Raw genomic sequence first — 20,375 nt, forward strand, 5'->3', positions numbered from 1 at the left:
GGATTCTTAATTGTTACAGTACTTACATCCATTTTAAAATACTTTTTTTCTGTGTCATCCTTTGATGTTTATAATTGATTAATTTTTCATTTTATGTAGCTTTGAACAAAAGGAAGCGAGTTCAATATATGTGTTCTTTGCGGGCTCCTACTGACAGTTTATGCATCCCCCTTTGATTGCATGATTTAGGTTAAAGTGTGGTTTGACAACAGTCAGGGACTGTGAGGCAGTAGATGAAAAATACTACATTCCTTATGCTGAAAGTCATTGTACCTGTATATATGGTATAAAGTACCTCCTTTTTATATACACTTTGTTTTCGTCCTTCTAATAATAGTTGTGGATACATAGCTCTATAAAGCTTTTCCTATTTAAAAAATCTGAGTTGTTACAAAAGTCTATTTCAAGTGATGTTTCTCCCTTCTCATGATGTGTACAAATTTTCATGCAATATTTTATATTTGTAATTTAAATAGGAAACTCTTTGTATAACATTTGGGGGTTTGTTGGGTTTTTATGCTTTATATAATTTGATAATTTGGAATTAAAAAGCATGCACCCCATTCCAATATAATTTAATTCTCAGCCTTAGCAGTAAAAAATTCTAAAGTGTAAGCTAACAGTCTATTACTACTTAATGGCATTTACTGTACTGTCATATCTTTTTTTAATGACATTACTATAGTCTACAATTTAACATATTACCATCCAGTAAATATTTCATTAAAAGGAAAGTATTTAAACGGACGGTCTTTAAACTGGGATTGAAGAGGCTGCGCCCTGATGCAGCTCAGCAGCCTTGTGTCAGTAGCAGTACATGGTGAAAATGTGCTGAGTGCCTTGACCATCTGAGGGCTTGACTTCCCAAAGTGCTTATGCAGATAAATTTCCCCCCAGAGCCGAGACGCTCACATGACTCAGATATATTTTCCGGTGAGCTGTGGCCCTGCTTCTGGTGGATTGCAGCCCGCAGACACGGCAGTGTAGCCCTCAGCAGTGTGAGGACATGGTTTACACCGCTGTGACCTGGGGCACTGAAAGCAGTGGGCAAATCTTCAGCCTCCATATTTGCCAAGTATTTGCTCAAGTGCTTTCTGTGTTCAGCAGTTCCCTGCAGAAATTTTAACTATATTTTAGATGTGGGTCACCAACGGTGTTCCCAAACTGCTCTTGTTTTTTGGCCGTCCAGCTAAAATTAAATAATAATTCCTCTTTCAGTTCTTAGGCAGAGAAGCCTGAATTTGTGAACTCTTAGAGCATGTTTGGCTTTTTTTGTGTTTTCTATAGTATATTTGATTTTACTTAATGCATATATTTTTCAAATTTTAGTGAGGAAATTCTGGCGTCCCCCTGTTTATGGTTTGTTTGTTTGCATATAGGTTAAGCAAAAAGTAGCAAAGTGTTCACATACTTTATGTAATTTTAATTTACTTGTAGATTTATAGACAGGAAATGTGGGTAAAGTAAAATAAATTTGTTTAAAAGAACTTAAGCAAAAATATCTTGATGATTTTTTCATAATTTTGTGATGCTTATCTAAGGCATTTATATCAGGTCATTGACTTGCCAACTGCAGAAGGAAATCCCAAGTGGATGAAACCTATTTGAATACAGTTTTTAAATATTATAATAATTGGTAGAGTAATTATTTTACACTGAAAGTACACTTTAATATTTTATATACTACCGTTGTTTAATCCATGCCATTTTGTGCTTTACAAAATGGGATTGCTACAGTACATTTGTATTGTAATCAGCAGCTGGAATTAACCAGAAGTACTAATTAAATCCTACAAAATCTTAATATCTGAAACCTGATATTAAATATATATCTATAAATCTGCCATCTGAAAATAGTAGATTTTTGGACTTATTTTGCATGCCTGTAATTGGCTACACCAGACAGGAGGCATGGAGAATTAAGCTCATGATAAATGATTCTGTTATGCTATACTGACTATTTTGATTATTTCTAGCACCAGTACCTGCCTCTTGGCCTCCTAATTTCTTTTTTTTTTTTCTTTTCCCTCTTTCAATGTAAAGGGTAGAATGCAAATAGCCTTATTGTGCAGGATTTTAAGGTAAAGGGAATGTTGTATGGTGTTGTCCTGATCTCCCAGCATTGCATGAGAGTCTCATAAAAGTATAATACCTTAACATAGGAAGGTCCTTGGGACTGGAACAGTGTCATTTCATGAGCCTCACTTGAGGGTTACTATTTATTTTGCACTGGTAAAGGCAAGTTAGAGTCAGGTTCCTGTGATTCCTCAGCATGACCCTAGATCACTTTATAATAGCAATGATAATAATAAAAAGAAATCCATATAAGAAAATTACATAAGTAGCTCTGTAGTTTAAGGAAAATATTAAAATGCCTGTAGCAATATCCAGGTACTCTTAAAGTAGAGTGTTAACAACAGCAGTGCCTTTTCAAGCTCCCAGGTCCGCGTTCAGTAAGTAGCTCCTTCCACCCGTGTGATATTACACGACAGGAAAACCATCACCTATACCATGGTGCCACTAAAATGGCAACTTTAACTTTTGGTGGTTGTTGATTTGGTGCTAAAAATTCTTGTGAAATGCAACCCGCCCGTGACACAGAGACAGAAGCTCACCGAATTTTTCAGCACCTTATGACAGAATATTGCATCACAAAAACTGCTGACGTAGGACAAGTGCGTGACACCTCACCAGATCCACTTGGACGTCATTTCATTGTGTTCCCCAGCCTGTGTAAATAAACATGTAGCAATATCGCAGGGTTTCAGCAGTGACAGAGCTGACTGTCCAGGCAGAAGATTCTCAGTCTCGGCTGGGTCTATGATAAGCGTTGGGGTTCTCATCTGTTGAATTTCATCGATTCAAAAAAAACCCAAACCAAACCAACCAACCAAACAAAAAAAACCAGCTCTGGTTTGAATTAAACCCAGATTATTCGGTAGCTTTGTTTCAACCATAAATACAGAGATATGCTCCCGAATTCGTTAAGAAATTAGTTTGCTTTAAAAAAAATCCATCTGAAATCTCTTTCTCCTGGCGTGCGATCACGCGAAAGGGGAAGAGGACTTCGCGTTTACGTTCACATCACGGTTCAGTTTTAAAATTAAACACGCTTAACGTCGCAAAGCCGTCTGCTCGTTCTAGTTCGACTCCTTTGCTCGCTTGCAGGCGGCTGTGCGGGCAGGACGAGCGTGTCCGTGTCGCGGTGCCCTGTGCGGGGACACGGCCGGGGGGCCCTTTGTTCTGCCGCGCTGCCGGCGCCGAGGTCCGCCTGTCCTGCCTGCAGTTTCCCGCATTTCCAGTAGATGCCCCCAGAGACCATTAAACCCCTTGAACGGCTCCGCTCCAACCAGAGGAAAGGGCAGTCTTTTCCCATTTCGCTCCTGGAAGTAACATAATTGTCCAAGGGAAACCTGAAGTCGGCGCGGAAGCAATGCGGAAAAACAAACGCGCTTGTTTAATACTAAATCATAATTTATTAGGTTGTAAGGTTCAAAATGCTTAGTATAAACAATCTTATTACGGTAGTAGAAACATACCGTTAACAGTTGGATTTGATAAAATAAATCATAGATCATAGAATATCTTGAGTTGGAAGGGACCTTAGTAATCAGTTTTTGATGCTGATATCGCAAATCAAGTAATCTTTGGTTATCCAAAACATGAGGTGCTGTGTTTAACTTTGGATTTCACACGCTGCATGACCTCATAGGAAGCAGGATGGAAAGGATTTTGAGGATTTATAGTTTATCACAAGGTATCATGAAAAGTTTACTGCTGTCACCTACACCACACCTCTGTTCAAAAGAACTGTTTGTTGGGGGAAAAAAGGGCACTGGAATTTTCATCTGGAAGCACTTTGTAACGATTTCAGAAGTCATTGCCATGTCGAGCTCTCTTAGGTGGCACAAATACCATTCATCCCCGTGATATCATTAATCTCTTGCCCTGTTTTATTGTTTGTGTGTGATCAGTCACTTGTGTCTTATATATTACAGAAACTTAAGGAAATAACTGTAGTAATATTTTCTGTTCATAGCTGAGAGATTACTTTTATTTTTATGCTACTAAATTTGAAGGGTTAAACAGTAGATAGCTTCATTGCTTGTGTGCTAAAATCAGTTCTTTTTGCCTCAGAAAAAAATGTGCTCTGTACAGTATGATTACTTCAGCATTATTTCAATGTCTTCATTAATGGGGATGGGATTTATTAAAAGACTATTGACACTGATTTTTAAAACTGATGTGTTTTACTATATGCTTTGTTTCCCTTTATTGGTTTGTTAATAATGCTTTCTAGTGGGGAAAATGTGCTTCGAATTCAAGTAAAATGCATCAGTCTACAGAAAATAACATGTTACATGGGCACAGTTTTTCTATTTATACGAATCTCAACGCTGTGCTCAGTGAGTATGCAGTGAGTCATAAAAATTAACTGAATGATATTGTGGTTAGTCACTGTTAAGATCTTTTAGCATTGCTTTTTTGTTTACTTCCAGTATATTTAATGATCTAATGCATGCACACATACATATATAGATCCCACTGTATAAATAAATATGCATGTATGTGTGCCTGCTATGCAGATTGTTATTCCACTGCTCGGAGTTATATTAATGTAGGATCCGGTCCTGGGCCTTTGGAAGTTGGTAGGAATTTTTACTTATATTCGCCAATCTTTTGTTAGTTAGGTAGAATTTTAAAACAGAAAAAAAAAAAGAAAGTATTCCATGTACAGAATAGAGAATACATTGCACAGTATTAGCATAATATCTTCACAGTATTTTTAAGCTATATACTGTGCATTTGCTGTATGTCAAATATAGCGTATTCTGGCAAATTAAAATTTAAATGTTTAAAGATATTTCTCATTTACTTTTCTAAGGTAAATGTTGCAAATGTTTTCTGGTGCAGAACAGTTTCATCTTTTCCCTTGACTGTTTGAGCTATGTGTGCTTTTCAGTCGCAAAAACCATCTCTTTATATATTAAACATAAATTCAGTATTATCTAGTCTATATCGTATCAGAATTATTTAATATTTTTATGTTCAGTTCTGCAACTGAAATGTAAAAAATACATTGTGAAGGATTAGTGTGCATCTGTGTAGTAAGAGATTTTATTTTGATTGTGTGAAATATGAAATAATGCAGATTATTTGTTTCTTACATCTTACGTTGCTGTTTATTTCATTTCCATCTAGCTAAGAAGTTTTTCACATCACTTCCCTCTTATCAGCATTGTTGAAGAACTGCAGAGGCTCTTTTCAGGCTTGAAGCATTAGTCTCATTAGGCTATTATTTAGTATGAAATCATCTGAATTTATGACATACACTATAAATCTCAGTTTTCAGAATTCCATATTTATTTTAAAGCTGCTGAGAATTTGAATTTAAATAGATTTTAGTCTAAAAAGACAGTCTTGAAAACAGTTTGGAAACTTAATGGAATATACAAAATAGAAATAACACATCTGGGTCCTTGCCCTTTTACTGGGACAAAGGTTTGTTTTCCCACAGTAGGTACCTATGCCTGCAAACCTTTACATCTGTACCTTAGTGTTGCAGGCAGTCCCATTGGACTCATAGTTTTCTCCAGAATAGGACACAATGATTGTTTCATGCCCTGTAAAAGAAATATTTTTATTATTTCCATAAATAATACCTCAAAAGATATATTACCTCTTGAGAATATTTGATTACACGACTTTTTAATATGGATGTCTTATCAGTGTTTATGAATGAGATAAACTTTGATTTAAATTCATCATAGCATCATTTGAGTGTAAAATTAGGGAGAAATTATCAAACTTTTGCATCAGTAACCAGTCCCAGCTGAAGTTATATGCTAAACAGAAGCAAAATAATATCTAATGATTATGTTTCTGGCGTAGCATTTGTTTGACGTTTTAAACCAAGCCATCATGTCCTACAGCAAAACTATTTAACATGTAGGTTGTTTTGACATGTGGAATGTGCCTCATTTTTCCCTGTGCACTGTCTTAAAGCAAACTAAGAGTTCATTGTGTTTTCATGAACTAATGTAAACATGGGTTGTTTTTTTTTCCCCATCAGGCAGCCTTTTTTACCAAATACCAGCTGAAGACTACCAGTGTCTTTTTTTAACATGTTTTCACAAATATATATATATACAGGCATTTATTCATTATTGCCATATTTACTTCCCTGGGGTATGGCATTTGTGATCGTATTATAACAGATCACTTTTTGAGCGGGGGAAATACATACCCATTCCCTGCTGCTGAACTGCAGAGGTCTCTTCTTGAAAGCTGTTTTAGTTATCTGTACTTATTTGGTGAGGTGGAGAACAGAATACAGGTTTAAAGGCTTAAAAATCTCTCTTTCTTATTCCCAGTAACAGGAATTCATACACGAAGAACATCTGCATAGACATGCTGCGACGGGGTTATCACAAGTCCTTCTCCGAGCTCTTCACTCTGATACAGAAGTGGAATGCCTTGAGGGAGGCTGCAGGGCCTGGGTCAGCCATATGGCATGAGAAGTCCCTGGAGGAGCAGCCTGATAAGCTGGATCAGCTTTACCACTTCCTGACCAGGGCTGAGGCAGCCCAGCGAGCAGGTAAATGGGGGGATTGTGGGTAGCGGAGCAGCGGGAGCCGCAGCCGCGAATGCCTGGGGGAAGCTTCCAAATTGTTTCATGTATGAATTTGAAACGTTACTGCATCTTAGCACATTTCAGCCTTAGTCGACTAAGCTGTATTTCTAGAACAGATGATTAGGAGCCGCAGATATCAGGAGAGGTTTTGTGAAGGAAACGAAGAGGGAAAAACATGTAGTGTGCATTATGACATCATCAGAAATGTTTGATGTATTTATAGCTTCGATAACATCTCAATTATTTTCTAATAGTTTTGTTATTTGTTGAGGTTTTTCTCTACTGATTTGAGTAGCTGGTTTTGTATTAGAAAAATTTAATAGGTGAAATGCTGTTTCACACAGTAATAGTTTTATAAATCTGATTTTATTAAATACCCTGCTAACTGTGTTTGGGTTTGTGACTGACTTAAAAAGGACTGTGAACATGTCAAATAAAATACAGATGTAACATGCCACCTGTGAATTACTATATATTAGTGAAGACATAACTCCAAATTACTGTATTTTCTCTGTTGCCTACTATTTACTAAGCATTCATATTTATAATTTCCTTTTACTATAAATAGTAACATAACTTACTCCATCTTTCTGTGTTGGAATAGTTACAGGGATGGAGGCAGATAAAGCTCTAACTGCAATCCTGTTTCTGACTGAGTTGATTTCACTGTAGTTGGCTTGTTTCAAGTTGCATTTTGATCATTGCAAATATGAAAATCTACAAAAAAAGCTTGTGAGTTTGGACCCTAAGTTTTTTAACTGAAATGTTGAAAAGGACATCTTTATTTAAAAAAGGAACAGCAGAAGAAACCCTTTCAGCTCTTAAAAAAAATGTTCATTTAAAAATGTTTATTTTATCTGTGCCATGAAAGTCAAAAGTTGTGTTTCTTTATTTAGTTCCCAATAATTCTAGACAGGAAGACTAGCCAGCCACGACTGGAAGAAATCTTCAGATTCGTCTGGACTATGACTAAAACCTGAATAGGTACCCCCTGGTTTGCAGAGCATAAGAGAGAAGTTTTGTGTTTGGACTGCCCTGACAGAAGCATTCTGCCAATACTTTGATGGTCAAAAAGTAGTGAACATGGCTTATCTTGATGGGCCTGCTCCATGCAGCTGCTTGAGGAGAACATTTTGCCTTCCTTCAGTGCATGATATTTTTCACAAACTGATGTGTGACAACAGAGTTGGCAAATGCACTCCCGGAGAGTCAAGGTGCTGCTGGCTGGGCAGTTCCTGCCACTAGGAAAGGCAGGGCCCCTTTCTCTCACTGAACTCAGCATTTGCTGGGTAAGTCTTTCACCTCTCACAAAGACAAGGTACCACCAGCTGTCTGACTGATTGCACCTTGCCTCTCCCAATTTCACCTGTTAAAGTTGGCTAAAACGAAAGAAAAGAAAATCATGACAAAACCTACCAATAGATTTGGCAAGTGTCTTTACTGAATTGCTAGATCAAGATAGTTTTGATTTTTTTTCACCAGTTTCAGTGCAAACCTTTGCACAAATCCCTTGTCTGTATGCAATGAGGTGTGAGTCGCCTGGCACAGGAAGGCTTGGATGCTAATTCATGTTGCAGGTCTGAGAGCTCCTAGTGCTGTGAAGATACATATGAATTGTGCAGCTCATCAAACACTAATTCAGTAGTTCCACTAATCCAGTTACTCTCTGATTCTAATCAGATTGCTTGGGGCTCTGGCTTATGATCTCCTGACAACTCCAGTTGACACCGTTTAAGAAGCATTCAGCAGTTCACCTCAGCTGCAACTTGCCATGATGTAGCAGCCACTACAGCAGCTGACCTGAATTTGCTTTTCAGCTGCCACAGTTCAAGCTTAAAAGGATGAAAGTAACATTTACGGCAGCAAATTTTGAGAGATTCATAGTGTGGTTGATGTTACTAATATTAGGCAAGCTGAAAGTTTACCTGTCTGAAGTATGCTGTCCTGAGCTAACAGTTGTGCTGGAAAAGAGGTAGCAGATATAAATAATGAAAATAAAAAATTCATTACTTTTAAGTTTATTCATTAATTGAAACTTAGTGAAATGATTGGTTTTGAACCAGAAGTGGTAAGTGGAAAAGAAAACTTCACTTACTCTGTCACTAAATAATTTTCTTATTTGTCATTTGATTTTTCTCACCTGATATTTTTGGATCACAGAGTGTTGCTGTCTTAATTGTGAATATACCTAGAACTGCTAGGTTTAGAGTTTTAGGGTACTTAGAACAGTGCACAGAACAATCTAAGTGTTCATTTGCTCTCTATATTTATTGCTGGAAAATGTTAATGTTTTAATGGTTTTGATAGTTTGTAATTATAGGACGGTACAATGCTGGACATAAATTATTTGCTTGAACAGAATCAGCACCATCCACAACAAAGTGGAGGCCAATATCAAAGAGCAATTACTTTCTTTACTGCTGGGTTTTTCAAAACAGTGACATTTTGTTTACCAGCATTACATTGTAGAGACCGATTACCTTTATATACACCAGTGAATGTTCCCTCTGTTTTCATTTTCACTGTAACATTTTGATTAAACTTCAAATCTTACAGGAGTTGTCTTTTTTTAATTGCCTATTACCAATATTTTACTGTGTGCAGAGAAAATACCTCTCTTCTGTCCAACTCAATCTCGTTGTTGTATTTGATTATCTCCCAAGTATTTAAAAATACAGAGCTAGCATTAATCCTTGCAGCTTCTCAGAAAAAGAGCTAACAGAATTATGTGGCCCCAGGTACAGCATTATCCTAAAAAGACTGGCAGAAATATTGGCAATACTTGACTGTACTCCTATTTGATTTTTTTATACAAATAATGTAAATGTTTCTGACCTGAAAATTGAGTCGTTTTTAATTAGTCCTTGATGTTCCATCATTATCCTGGACTAACCTTTCTTTTTGCTAGTTCTGGTTTCAGTACCTTACAGAAAAAAAAGAGGTAGTTTAGCTGTTTAAATATGTATAGTTGTAGGGCTTTTTACAGAGGAATGCAGGATAAATGCCAGAATAATGTACCTGCATAGCTCAGCATTTGATGTATACAGTAATTTCTTGTCACGTTTATGAAAATGTTGAGGGCTCTTTCAAAAGGCAAGTTTTATATTTTGAGGCCATGGAATAGCCTGCCTGATTGCACTGTTCAGAGTAATTTCACTTAAAGCTATAACTGCCCTTGAAAGGTGTATCCCAGTGCTGACAAGTTGTTGCTGCTATCCCTTTGGAGAGCCACAGCTCCCAGTGTAAAGTGTACCTGGGACAACAGTTCATCATAATGATGATGTTACTGTTCCTCAGATAAAAATAGTTAGAAGTGAAATTAAAACCTTTGAGCTGTTACTTGCACTGATTTACCATATAACTGTAACTGATTCTTTAAATCATTGCTTGGCTGCTGCAGACCATCTTATTGTTTTAAAATGCATTGCCAGTTTACTTGTTGGGTCTGTATGCTTATTATGCTAGTCTATTGTTTGAATCATCCCTTCAAGGTATTGTGTAGCTCCTTTTATTTAGTTAATTAGTTAGGTAGCACTGATTCTACAAGAGGAATGACTGATAGTATGCAGGTATTACTGTAGAGTATCATTTGCATGTCTTAGGCTGAGGCCAGCCTCTTGGTGGAGGATTTGGTCAACCTAAATGTCAGCTGGCCCAGTATTATTTCAGAAACACTTGGAAAGCATTGCTGTTGAGATTACATCTGAATTACATATTGAATGTATGTTCAGGTCCTTACCTTGGACTAGCAGAGGCCTTGAAGTGCTGATGTGATCAGTACTTGGTAGAGCGAGCTGGTTCAGTTGTAGAAGTTGAAGGGAATGCAAGGCAATTTACAGTTCAAGAACAGTTAAAGGAAGAGATGTCTCAGCCGTTGACTCTGCTTTGCCAGAGCAGGAGAGCAAAACCAGGGAAAATGCCACAGTTCAGTGGCTGCAATGTGCTGAGCAGTCAGCACTGCTTGGCAGATCACTGTGCCAAAGCCAAGGGGTGCAACCTGTGCTTGGGTATGAACATGCCTTCAAAAGAGCAAGATGCTGCTCGTTAGCTGATCACTGGGGCAGCTGCTGAAGAGTAGGGCTTAAGACCTTGAAGCTCTTGCCTTTCTGAGATTCCATCTGCTCCTGGTTCCTGACCCCATTCAACCTTTATGATATGCTGTATGCTAAATGCTCCATCTCTGTATGTGCTGCAGGCTGCTGACCCTTGTTCTAGAGAGTATCAGGCACACAGAATTAGAAAAAAGTGCTAATTTGGCTCTTTTTTTCCTCACTTCAGTGTAGAGGAAACTTTTGACAGTATGAGTTAGCATTTGTTTTTGTTATGAAAGATGTCTTTTCATAAAGTATATGAAGAAAGCGTGAGTATTTGATGTGTTTGCACTGGATAATCTTTCTTTGTCCAAAGTACTTAAGGTTGAAAACAGTTTAGCATTTTACAATGGAAAGCTTTTCTGTAAGATTTCAGACTTATGCCTTAGGCTGCACTAGAAACATTGCAATAACCATATTACCCATGCTATTTTGAAAAAAAAAAGAAAAAATGGAGAGAGGTCATGCATTAAAAGAGAGAGTATAAACATGCCAAACCCTCTTTTAATATTTGCTTGGATGAGGCATAGTTTTGCTTGGTTTTGGGGAAACAGGGAAAGGAACACTGTTTAATTTTCTAAGCCGGTCTATCATTCTCCACTTAATATTTTATCACAGGAGAAAATGCAGCAGTTGCTAAAGACCAGTGGATTTTATTATTTTTGTAATTATTTTACAAAAAGTTGAAATGATTCTGTCCAGGAAAGAAGCCAAGCCATCTCAAAGTATAGCCAGTTGTGGAATTAATCATTGACTTCAATGGAAGCAGCATTTCTTGGAAAATTTCTGTAGTGTGTTTTCATTGCCAATGGCTTGGAGTCTCCATTTAGCTTTCCAGATTACCAGTTAATTGCCTTATGTCATTATCACTAGATAGCTTTGTTCCTACTAGTAAAATTGTATCCTGACCATTTCCTTAGCATCTTTGTACAGATTGTACATTGATTTATTATTTTCCCGTTATGTATCCAGCAGTACATAAATTAGAGGGAGCAGTGTGCTCTGTGTACACTCTGGGAAACAGGCTCTGCCTGAAACTGGATGGTGTCATCATGCTAACAACTCCCAGAAACCTTGCTTCATTTGTTCTTTTTTTCTTTTTCCTTGTAAAAAGCTTATCCATTTGTTAATAAATTCTGTGGAAAAAAATGAATAATTAGGTGGGCCTCTACCTGTAGATGTAGAGGCAGGATTGCCTTAGCAAGCTAATGGGACTGATTCTTTGCCATGAATGTTTATTTCCATGCAGGTGGAAATAAACTAATTGCAGCACCGTGTTCTATTGCAGTTTATGCTTCTTTTTGATCCAACAGCCTCCATCCTGGATCTTTCTTTGTGTACAAATTCTTCAAAGCATCAGCTGTCTTGCTACTAAGTCACTGATTTCTCTGGCAAAAGAAAAATGAAACTTCCAGCGTTAATAGTGTCTCATTCTGACATCAAAAATTACTCCTAGTGACTTAATGGGCCTTGGGGCACTCCTTTATATGTCTTCAAGAGTGAATGGTCAGTTATGATCAAGTCATACTCACTTAAACCAACGAACTAAACTGGAGGATGAGCGTTAACAGCTGTTGACAAGCTTCCATCTGGCCTTTGTCAGGAACAAATAACTGACTGGTGGTTTTTGAGTGGAAAATATTGAGCCAGAAATGGATGTTGAAAAATTTCTTTCCAATACTTGTATTTTAAAAATGAGTGCAAGTTCTTGTTAATGGAAAATGGGGCTGCTGCCTCTTTCTTTTATTCTTCAAGGAAAACACCAAGCCAGGATGTCTTTATGATATTTTCATCAGTTCTCTAAAGACCTTTGTTGTACTTCTTTTCCTTTCTTCTGTTACATCCTGTCACAAAGATTATACAGATGTGGCAGCAGTTGTACTTAAACCTCATAGTACGGCTTGCAGACCTTCTGTATGGTTTTTTGCCCTCATTTTAGCTCTCCTGGGGTTATCATACTCAAACTGCACCTCAGTGTTCCTGTGCATTGCACTACTTAGCAGTTGTCTGACTGAACACAACAAACATGCAAACATGGATTTGTTTGGATCCTCTGTTCCGTGCACACCCCTGTTTGCCGAGGGAACAGTTCCTGAGAAGAGCCCAGGAACAAACAAAGATTTTGTTCAGTGGGCTAATCAGGGCCTGTGGGTTGTGCACAATAAGGGGAGATGCCACGTGGCAGTTGAGGTGCACTTGAAGAGGTCCTTATACAGAGCAAGAAATACCATATTGTGTTTAATATACAGGATTTCAGTGGAAATAAAAGTACTTTGAAATGTTCTGATCAAACAAAATGGAAGTCCATTTTCTCTAATTTATATTCGGTTACAAACCCATAAAAATATTAAAATGTTATAAAAGAAATACTGCATAATTGCATGACTTCTAATTTGTTTTCTGCTTAATTTTTGTGAAATGTTACTTCCTTCAATTTTGCAACTTTGCACTGAATAAATGCTCTGTTGAATAATTGCCTATAAGATGTGTTTTCAGATCTTCAATCTAAAACTGTTAACAAACAGGCTTCAGCATCTGCTCCATCAAGTTTCATTTGCTCTGTCTGGCTGCCATTTTTGGGTAGACCTTCTTCACAGCTTTCTCACAATCCTGTGGCTAAAGTGTTCTGGAAGACCTGGATTTAGTTTCCAATGTTTTATGAAATTAATGTAATTTTTGAAGGATGAATGGGATCCAGCCACTGGACTTTTTCTATGTGCTTTCTTAACTGTTTCTTATTTAAAAACAGGAATTTGTCTCGCAGGAACTGTTTTACAATTGCTTGTGTGATTGAAGCTTTTCTCTCTGTTTGTTCTGTGATACAAACTTTTCTTTCTGTTCATTCAGTATCACATGCCAGTGCTGTCATTCCCTCTCTGATAAATGGTGCAGATAATTTTTTTTTAATCAACAGATACATAAATATGACTTGTCTACATGTATTCTATTATCAGTTGTAGAGAACTTTACAAAATCAGAGAGTTCAAAGCTTTTAAGTCTAAACTACTTCTTGGAGATTTTATAGAAGACTGTATTTACCTATTCTAATGTTCTTCTCCTGAGGAGGTAAAAGTTCACTTTTACCAAGTTTGATGTGCTATCTTTGCCACTGTCAGAATAACCTCAATTAATTTCTTGATTGGTAAATCAGACTTTGAATCCAGAAGACAATATGACTTTCAAAACCTGGGTTTGGGAGTTTATTTTAGGACCGACATATCTGGTCAGCCACTGCCCAAGACAATGACAGAGAACTGGTTGTCTTTGTGCACTTCTCATTGTTATTCACTGGCAGGGTAGTCATCAGAGGGTCACATTAAAGTTCATTCAATCAAAGCTGTGGCAGTAGCTATAGTCTGCCTCAGGTCACTGCCATCTCCTGGGATTTGTAGGGCACTACCTGAAGTTATTTGCGTAATTTTGTCTCGCATTAGTGCCTTGATGCTTCGTAGCAAAGATTTCAAAGGAGCAAATCTATATCTTGTGTTTTACCCCAATGAGAATCCAATTATCTCTTCTCTTTCTGTGTTATTGCAACCATTTGTATGTATCCTCTGGTATCTTCCGAGTTCATTTTCACTTAGCTGTGATCTGTATGTAATATGTATTGTTATCTTTATGTTAGTGGTTATAATTAGGTTTTGTATTTCTCTCTTCATGTGGTTATTTGCTTGTGTGCTTGTAATTGTCATGGGAACCTCTGTCTTTACTTATGAGATAATCTCTGAAAGAACTCCCTTGTGCTGCAATAGTTGTTTAAGTCAGGATGAGATGAATGGATCTCAGCCAAGAAGTAACTGGTTTTCTTCATTGAGAATAAAGGGATCCCAGATAACTCGTATCTGTATCTAAATTGGTTAGTTTGTGTGAATCCTAACTATGTCTTAACTTTTTTATTGGTATATGGTCCTGGTTTGGGCTAGAATAATTTTCTTCTTAGTAGATGCTACAGTGCTGTGTGTGTCATTATCTATATTATATCTATTATAAACATATATAAATATAGACATGTATGTCTGTGCACATGCACACAGATAAATATATGTATATTAAGCCCAACCCAGTTTTGTTACTTCCATTTCAGTATCATTTGCAGAAATTTTTATGAAGCTATTGTACAAAAATTGTCATAATTTCTCATATTTATATGTTTAATTTTTATATGATGTACACTCCTGGATGTTCTGAAGAAGAGGTACCCAAGAGGTACTTTTTTGGTCTTGAGGGGAGAAAAAAAGGCATGAAAACTCACTGCTGTGAAGAATGTTCTGATAAGGAATACATGAAGTCTATATATTAGTAATTAATTCCTCTCAAAGCTAAATTTCTAAATTTAAGCTGATATTTTGGCATGTTTTGGTGTAAAACCTTAGACACAAATTATGAGATGATAATCTAAATGTAATTTCTGGGTTATTTCTACTTTAGTGACTGTAAAGAGATTGTGAAACACTCGTTTCTTGAAAGAGTTATTTAAAATACGAGAAATGGAAATGCATATAAAACAAAGTGGTTCAAAAATCGTAATTTTATATATTTTAATGGGAGCTATAGACAGGAATATGATGTTACCATTTCATAGAGGGGAAAACTCTGAGAAAATAAATAGGAAAACAAAATAATAAATGAAAAAAAAACAAAAGCAACAAACAAAATTATTGTTTTTTTCTTTTCCCCCTTTTCTCTCTTCGTTGAGCAAAACTTACAAATGGCAGAACTCCCAGAAGCAAATCAGTTCTATTCACATGTCCAGCTTAACCAAACAGCCTTTCACCTGCTGCAAGACCTGTGGTTCTTAACTCCTTTACCCAACTACACAGAAATTCTTTTAAGAACTGCCTGTTTGGCTTACATTCATTTAATAGCCACAAACACACTAAGTAGCCTACCAAAACTGCAATGGAATTTTAGCCAATTATTCCATTTCACATCTGACATGAGCAGAGTTTGCAAAGAAAATTAATTTAGTTTAGTCAGTGATAAATTTTGCCGTGAAACATATAAGTTCATGCTGTACTTTATTATCTGATAGATTTTTCAACATCACTTAAGGAACAGATATTTCAAATTCCCTTTAGGTAGAAACAGTATGATAAGATTTGCCAGGAAAATTTTAGATCTCTACCACAAATTAGTAAAGTTTTGGAATAATTCAAATCTTGTGGATTTCTTTTTTTTTTTTTTTTTGAAGGTGATTTTCTGAGAGAAATAACTCTAATTCTGTTGAAGCTATCATTCTATAATTTTAAATTGTGAATAATATATTTGTGGATGATTTTGTAATGCTACTTAGATTTCCGACTGGCAGTGTTTTTGTAAATTTTAGGGATAATGTGTATTCATCTAGTTGTCTGAGGTGATAAAGAGCGGGGTCTAAACTTCAGATCATAGAGAAGATTGGTGACTTTGAGTCTCCTCTGCTTTCCACATTTGTTCTGAGAGCAATACCTTGGTGAACTGTGGGGTTTTTTTCAGGGCAAGGTGTGCAATTTCAGTTTGTCCTTAATTTCTAAGAGTGGTAAGGTACTAAACATGGGAGCATACATGAAAACTCAAAGACTTTCTTGTTAGTCTTACTTTGAACATTTAAAGTTCTAAGAACTAATGCTTTTTGTTTGCAGAGTGTGGTCTTTTTTTAAGCTCACTCTAACTTCTAACTAGCCAATGTCTTATCCAGGGTCTGTGTGTTGTATTAAACTGAATTTTGGGTTTGCACACACAAATGGGAACAAAAATGTGTTTTCAATTGTGCCTAATTTGTAAGGTTATAATTTTCCTCTTATATTTCTTTGAGTGGACGTGTAGGAGAACTTGACGGTGTTTGAATGGTGGATATATAAATAGCTCTTCATTTTCATTACATGATCATTGCTATAACATGCAAGGTTTCTGAAGGCTGATGATGATCTAATATTTCGATTGTAATTTTTGTTTTTAAAGGGCTCTACGAGGAGGTGTACGATAACCAGCTTAACTTGGCCTGCTCTTTCGAAGAGCCTGAGGACAAATGGTTAAGTGACTACTTTTATGAGCAATGCTTTAACACTGCTCAATTAGTAAAAATTGATGGTGGGAAGAGGAAGGCACAAGCACATGTAAACATGGGCCTCATCAATGAGGGACACGGTAAGTCACTGAGATGATAAAACTGCGTTGTATCAGCCTTGAGACAGTTATATTTGGCAATTTATGTTTCATCACAGGGCACAATATTTCAATATTAATTTGTTTGGGAACCAAAATTTAAAGTAATTTTTAAAACAACAGTTGCAATTTCAATTTTTGGAGCATCAAATAAGAAGGCAAAGGAGTCTGTAATTATTCACAGACCCACTTCCTCTGACATTCTGTCTGCAGTTGAAAGTACTCCATCAGATGGAATACAAACACAAGTTTAAAGGGAGCATTTTTTTATCACAAGGGTTCTTTGTGTTGGACATTATTTCTTTTTACTTGTTTTTGACAAGAGGCTGGTAATGCTGCTTCAGGCCACAGGTATTTGAGTAGGATGGCATCTGCAATTACACAAACTGGGCTGATTTAAGAGGTAGTTCAGTTTAATCCTGCTTCCAATTTATACTTAGATAAACAGTATATATTTTTGTGTACTTTTTTAAAACTTCCTTCTGATTCTCTTGACTGAAAATGACACCCTGTTTGTTTGTATGTGACTGCCACGTTGGTGTTTGCTTCAGACTTAACACCTTACCACAAGCTCCATTTCTCCATCTGTGCATCTGTTTCCTTAAACTGGGACTTTCTGAAATTAGAAAATATATCGATAGAAGTAACTAGAATCATAGAACAGCCCAGGCTGTTAGGGACCTCGAAAGATCATCTAATCCAACCTTTCATGGGAAAGGGAGTCTGGATGAGGTTATTTTAGCACCCTGTCCAATCTCATCTAGAAAACCTCCAGTGATGGGGACTCCACCACGTCCCTGGGGAGACTTTCAGTGAACAATGTCTCTCACTGTAAATAATATTACTTTCTTATATCAAAATGAACCTTGTTTCTATATTTAAAAGCACACATTACCTTCATGGCAGTGTGTGTATAGCAGTCTGAGTATGAAAAAAGTGTTTTCCTATGTTTGCATAAAATCCTTTCATGTTGTGGGAAGACAAGCAATAAGTGAGCCTCAAGTAATTGAATAAAGCCTGTCTTCCAGTTCCAATTCCTAAGTGTGCTTCATGCCTAACTACTGCTTAAAATATGTGATTTGTGTAGTCACTGTGTTTTTGTTTCTGAGTTTGACTGTGAGTTGAAACAATTCCAGCTCTAAACTCAACCTGTTGCTGGTTTCTCAAATAGAGTGGCTTTTCTTAAACAAAAGAAGATTCACAGAAATTTAAATATTTTGGGGAAGCAGGCTAATTCCACTAAATGTCTGACAGATTGGGAATGTTTTGAAAGATGTCCTAATTTCCCAGCAAAAAACCTGGACATAAAACATAAAGCATGCAGCCTTTCTCAGTTTTGTTTTGTTTTAATTGAAAGGTTATTGTTCTGTTTTTTACCCATGTTCTCTTAAAGCTGAAACATCACACCTTTTTTAATACTTTCTCACATGTTTTCTAGACTACTGGTCATTCACACTGTTTTCCTGTGAACTGTTACCATAACTTTCTTGCTTGCAACACACAGTCCTGGATTCAGTTTTAGAATTTGAACTAATTGAACTAATTTAAACTAAAATTTGAACATTAATCAGTAAAACAGAAGGATTACTTTTCTTGTACATCGCATTTTTATTTATGTTTTCAGGTATGATATCTACATTCTATATTTCAACATGAACTGCATACTCATGTTTGGTTCATGACCTTCAGTAATCTCAAAATTATTTTCTGAAGAACTGTTACCTGACTGTCCTGTTCTGTGTTCTGAGATCACCATTTATCTGTGCCTAAATGCAATTTGTTGCTTTCTCTTTGCACTGAGTTGCATCCTTGTGTTTTGGTGGTAGTTTGTAGAAATTGTCAGGGTTGCTTTGGTTTTTGAAGTTGTCCTTCAATTATAAGAAGGTGCAGAAAAGCAAACATTCATATCTACTCGTAACTTCAGAGGCACATACTGAGTGTGACTCACTACTGTTATCCAACCACTGCCTAAAAAAATTTTAAAATTTCCTACTTTTATGATGTGTAAAGAAAAGATTATTGAATACTTAAATATGTTGAAGCCCATTACAAAACCACATAAAGTTATTAAATATACTGAGATGATCAGAGGAGAGGAAATTTTATTTTCCTGTTGTAAAATATTAGAAACTTCTAGAAGAGAGACTTCTTATTAACTTTAGTAAAGAGAGATTAAACAAGATGCATTTTCACTGCCCAGGCTAAAACTCCGCTTTATCTGTGGGGTCTGGCTGTTGCAAATATTTTCTTTCCATGGAGAGGGAGAGGTAAAAAAAATGAAGAAGCTGAGACAGTAAGCAGGATTTGCTTTGAGGCACCACTGAGAAAAAAGACAGCAGATGTATTCCATGCACTTTGTATTTTCAAGGGTGAAAAATTGATTCAAGGGGGAGTTCTGATTGCAGAAAAAGTGTAAGAGCAGATGTTGGGTTGGCATTGTATAAAACTGCAGGAGTGTTAATGGTGTTATAAGTAAAAAGTTTAAACATACTATTTTTATATTAGGACAGAGACTTAGCTTTTTTAATAGCTTTTTTGTTCAGTTATCTAGGATGCTGTAATCTAATTTGTGATCTGAATGAGTCATATGCCCACTTCTAGGGAGTTATATACAGGGATAGATACACATGTATAGACATATGTGTGTGCATTAATGTGTATGTAAATAGGAATATGTACATCTAGCAATACAAATAGATAGATGTCTGTGTAGGTATGTGAATGATTCCTAACATTTATGAGATACTTCATCTGATTTAAATTGTCATATCTGTATCAACTGCCTTGATTAACAGCGCAGCCAGGAGAATAAGCAAATTTGCAAGAATGAAATTAGTCTCACAGACATATGTGTGTGCATCCTTTTAGATGTAAATATCTCATACCACTTCTTTTCAGTTCTCTCATCCAACAGTGTATTTTTCATTACTTGGGAAAAGAAGCTGTCTATATATGCTTAGGACTGATTGCTTGGGAGTATAAAGTTAAACATTTACTTGTAAAGATTGTTGTTTGCCTTGGAAGAAAATCAATAAATTTGCTGGGTAATTTTTGTGTAATCAAATTTAAAGTTCCTTGACTTTCAGCCTGGTCCCTGTCCTAGGGGCTGGATATAATCTGATGTTCATTAATCTTCAAAGCTAAATATTTGAGGTGTAGACTTCAGTCATGATATTTGGATGCAGACGATTAGTAGCTGCCAGGAAGGGAAAGAAAACAATAATAACTGAGTAGCCTGCTACAGACACAAATGGAACATTCTGCTTGGAGCAAACATGATTTTAGTGGAATTTCTTCACAGAATGAGATTTTTAACCCCTTCCCTAAAGTACTCCATTTGTAAAATAAGGTCTCTGTTTACAAATGAGATGCTATTCACTGGTTATTGTGGGAGTCTTCAGCTTGTGATACTGTTCAACTAGCTGTGCTCACCCCATAGTTTGTCTTTCCTATGAGGGCTGATAAAAAGTTGGTTTATTACTTTAGTTACTCATTATTCTACTTGA

The 20,375-nt window shown here is 36.5% G+C and overlaps 1 protein-coding gene across 5 annotated transcripts in view; it reads left to right on the forward strand.

Annotated features, from left to right (window-relative positions):
• TTC29 (tetratricopeptide repeat domain 29) overlaps positions 1-20,375 on the forward strand; it is a 237,561-nt gene that overhangs the window by 131,764 nt on the left and 85,422 nt on the right. For all 5 annotated transcript variants that reach the window (XM_017820132.1, XM_017820128.1, XM_017820130.1 and 2 more), the window contains 2 exons: positions 6,375-6,598; positions 16,666-16,851. In XM_017820132.1, coding sequence (XP_017675621.1) covers positions 6,375-6,598; positions 16,666-16,851 — 410 coding nt within the window. The remainder of the gene's footprint in view (positions 1-6,374; positions 6,599-16,665; positions 16,852-20,375) is intronic.

Source organism: Lepidothrix coronata, unplaced genomic scaffold (genome assembly GCF_001604755.1).
Source record: "Lepidothrix coronata isolate B3197 unplaced genomic scaffold, Lepidothrix_coronata-1.0 Scaffold79, whole genome shotgun sequence".
NCBI classification, from domain to species: Eukaryota; Metazoa; Chordata; class Aves; order Passeriformes; family Pipridae; genus Lepidothrix; species Lepidothrix coronata.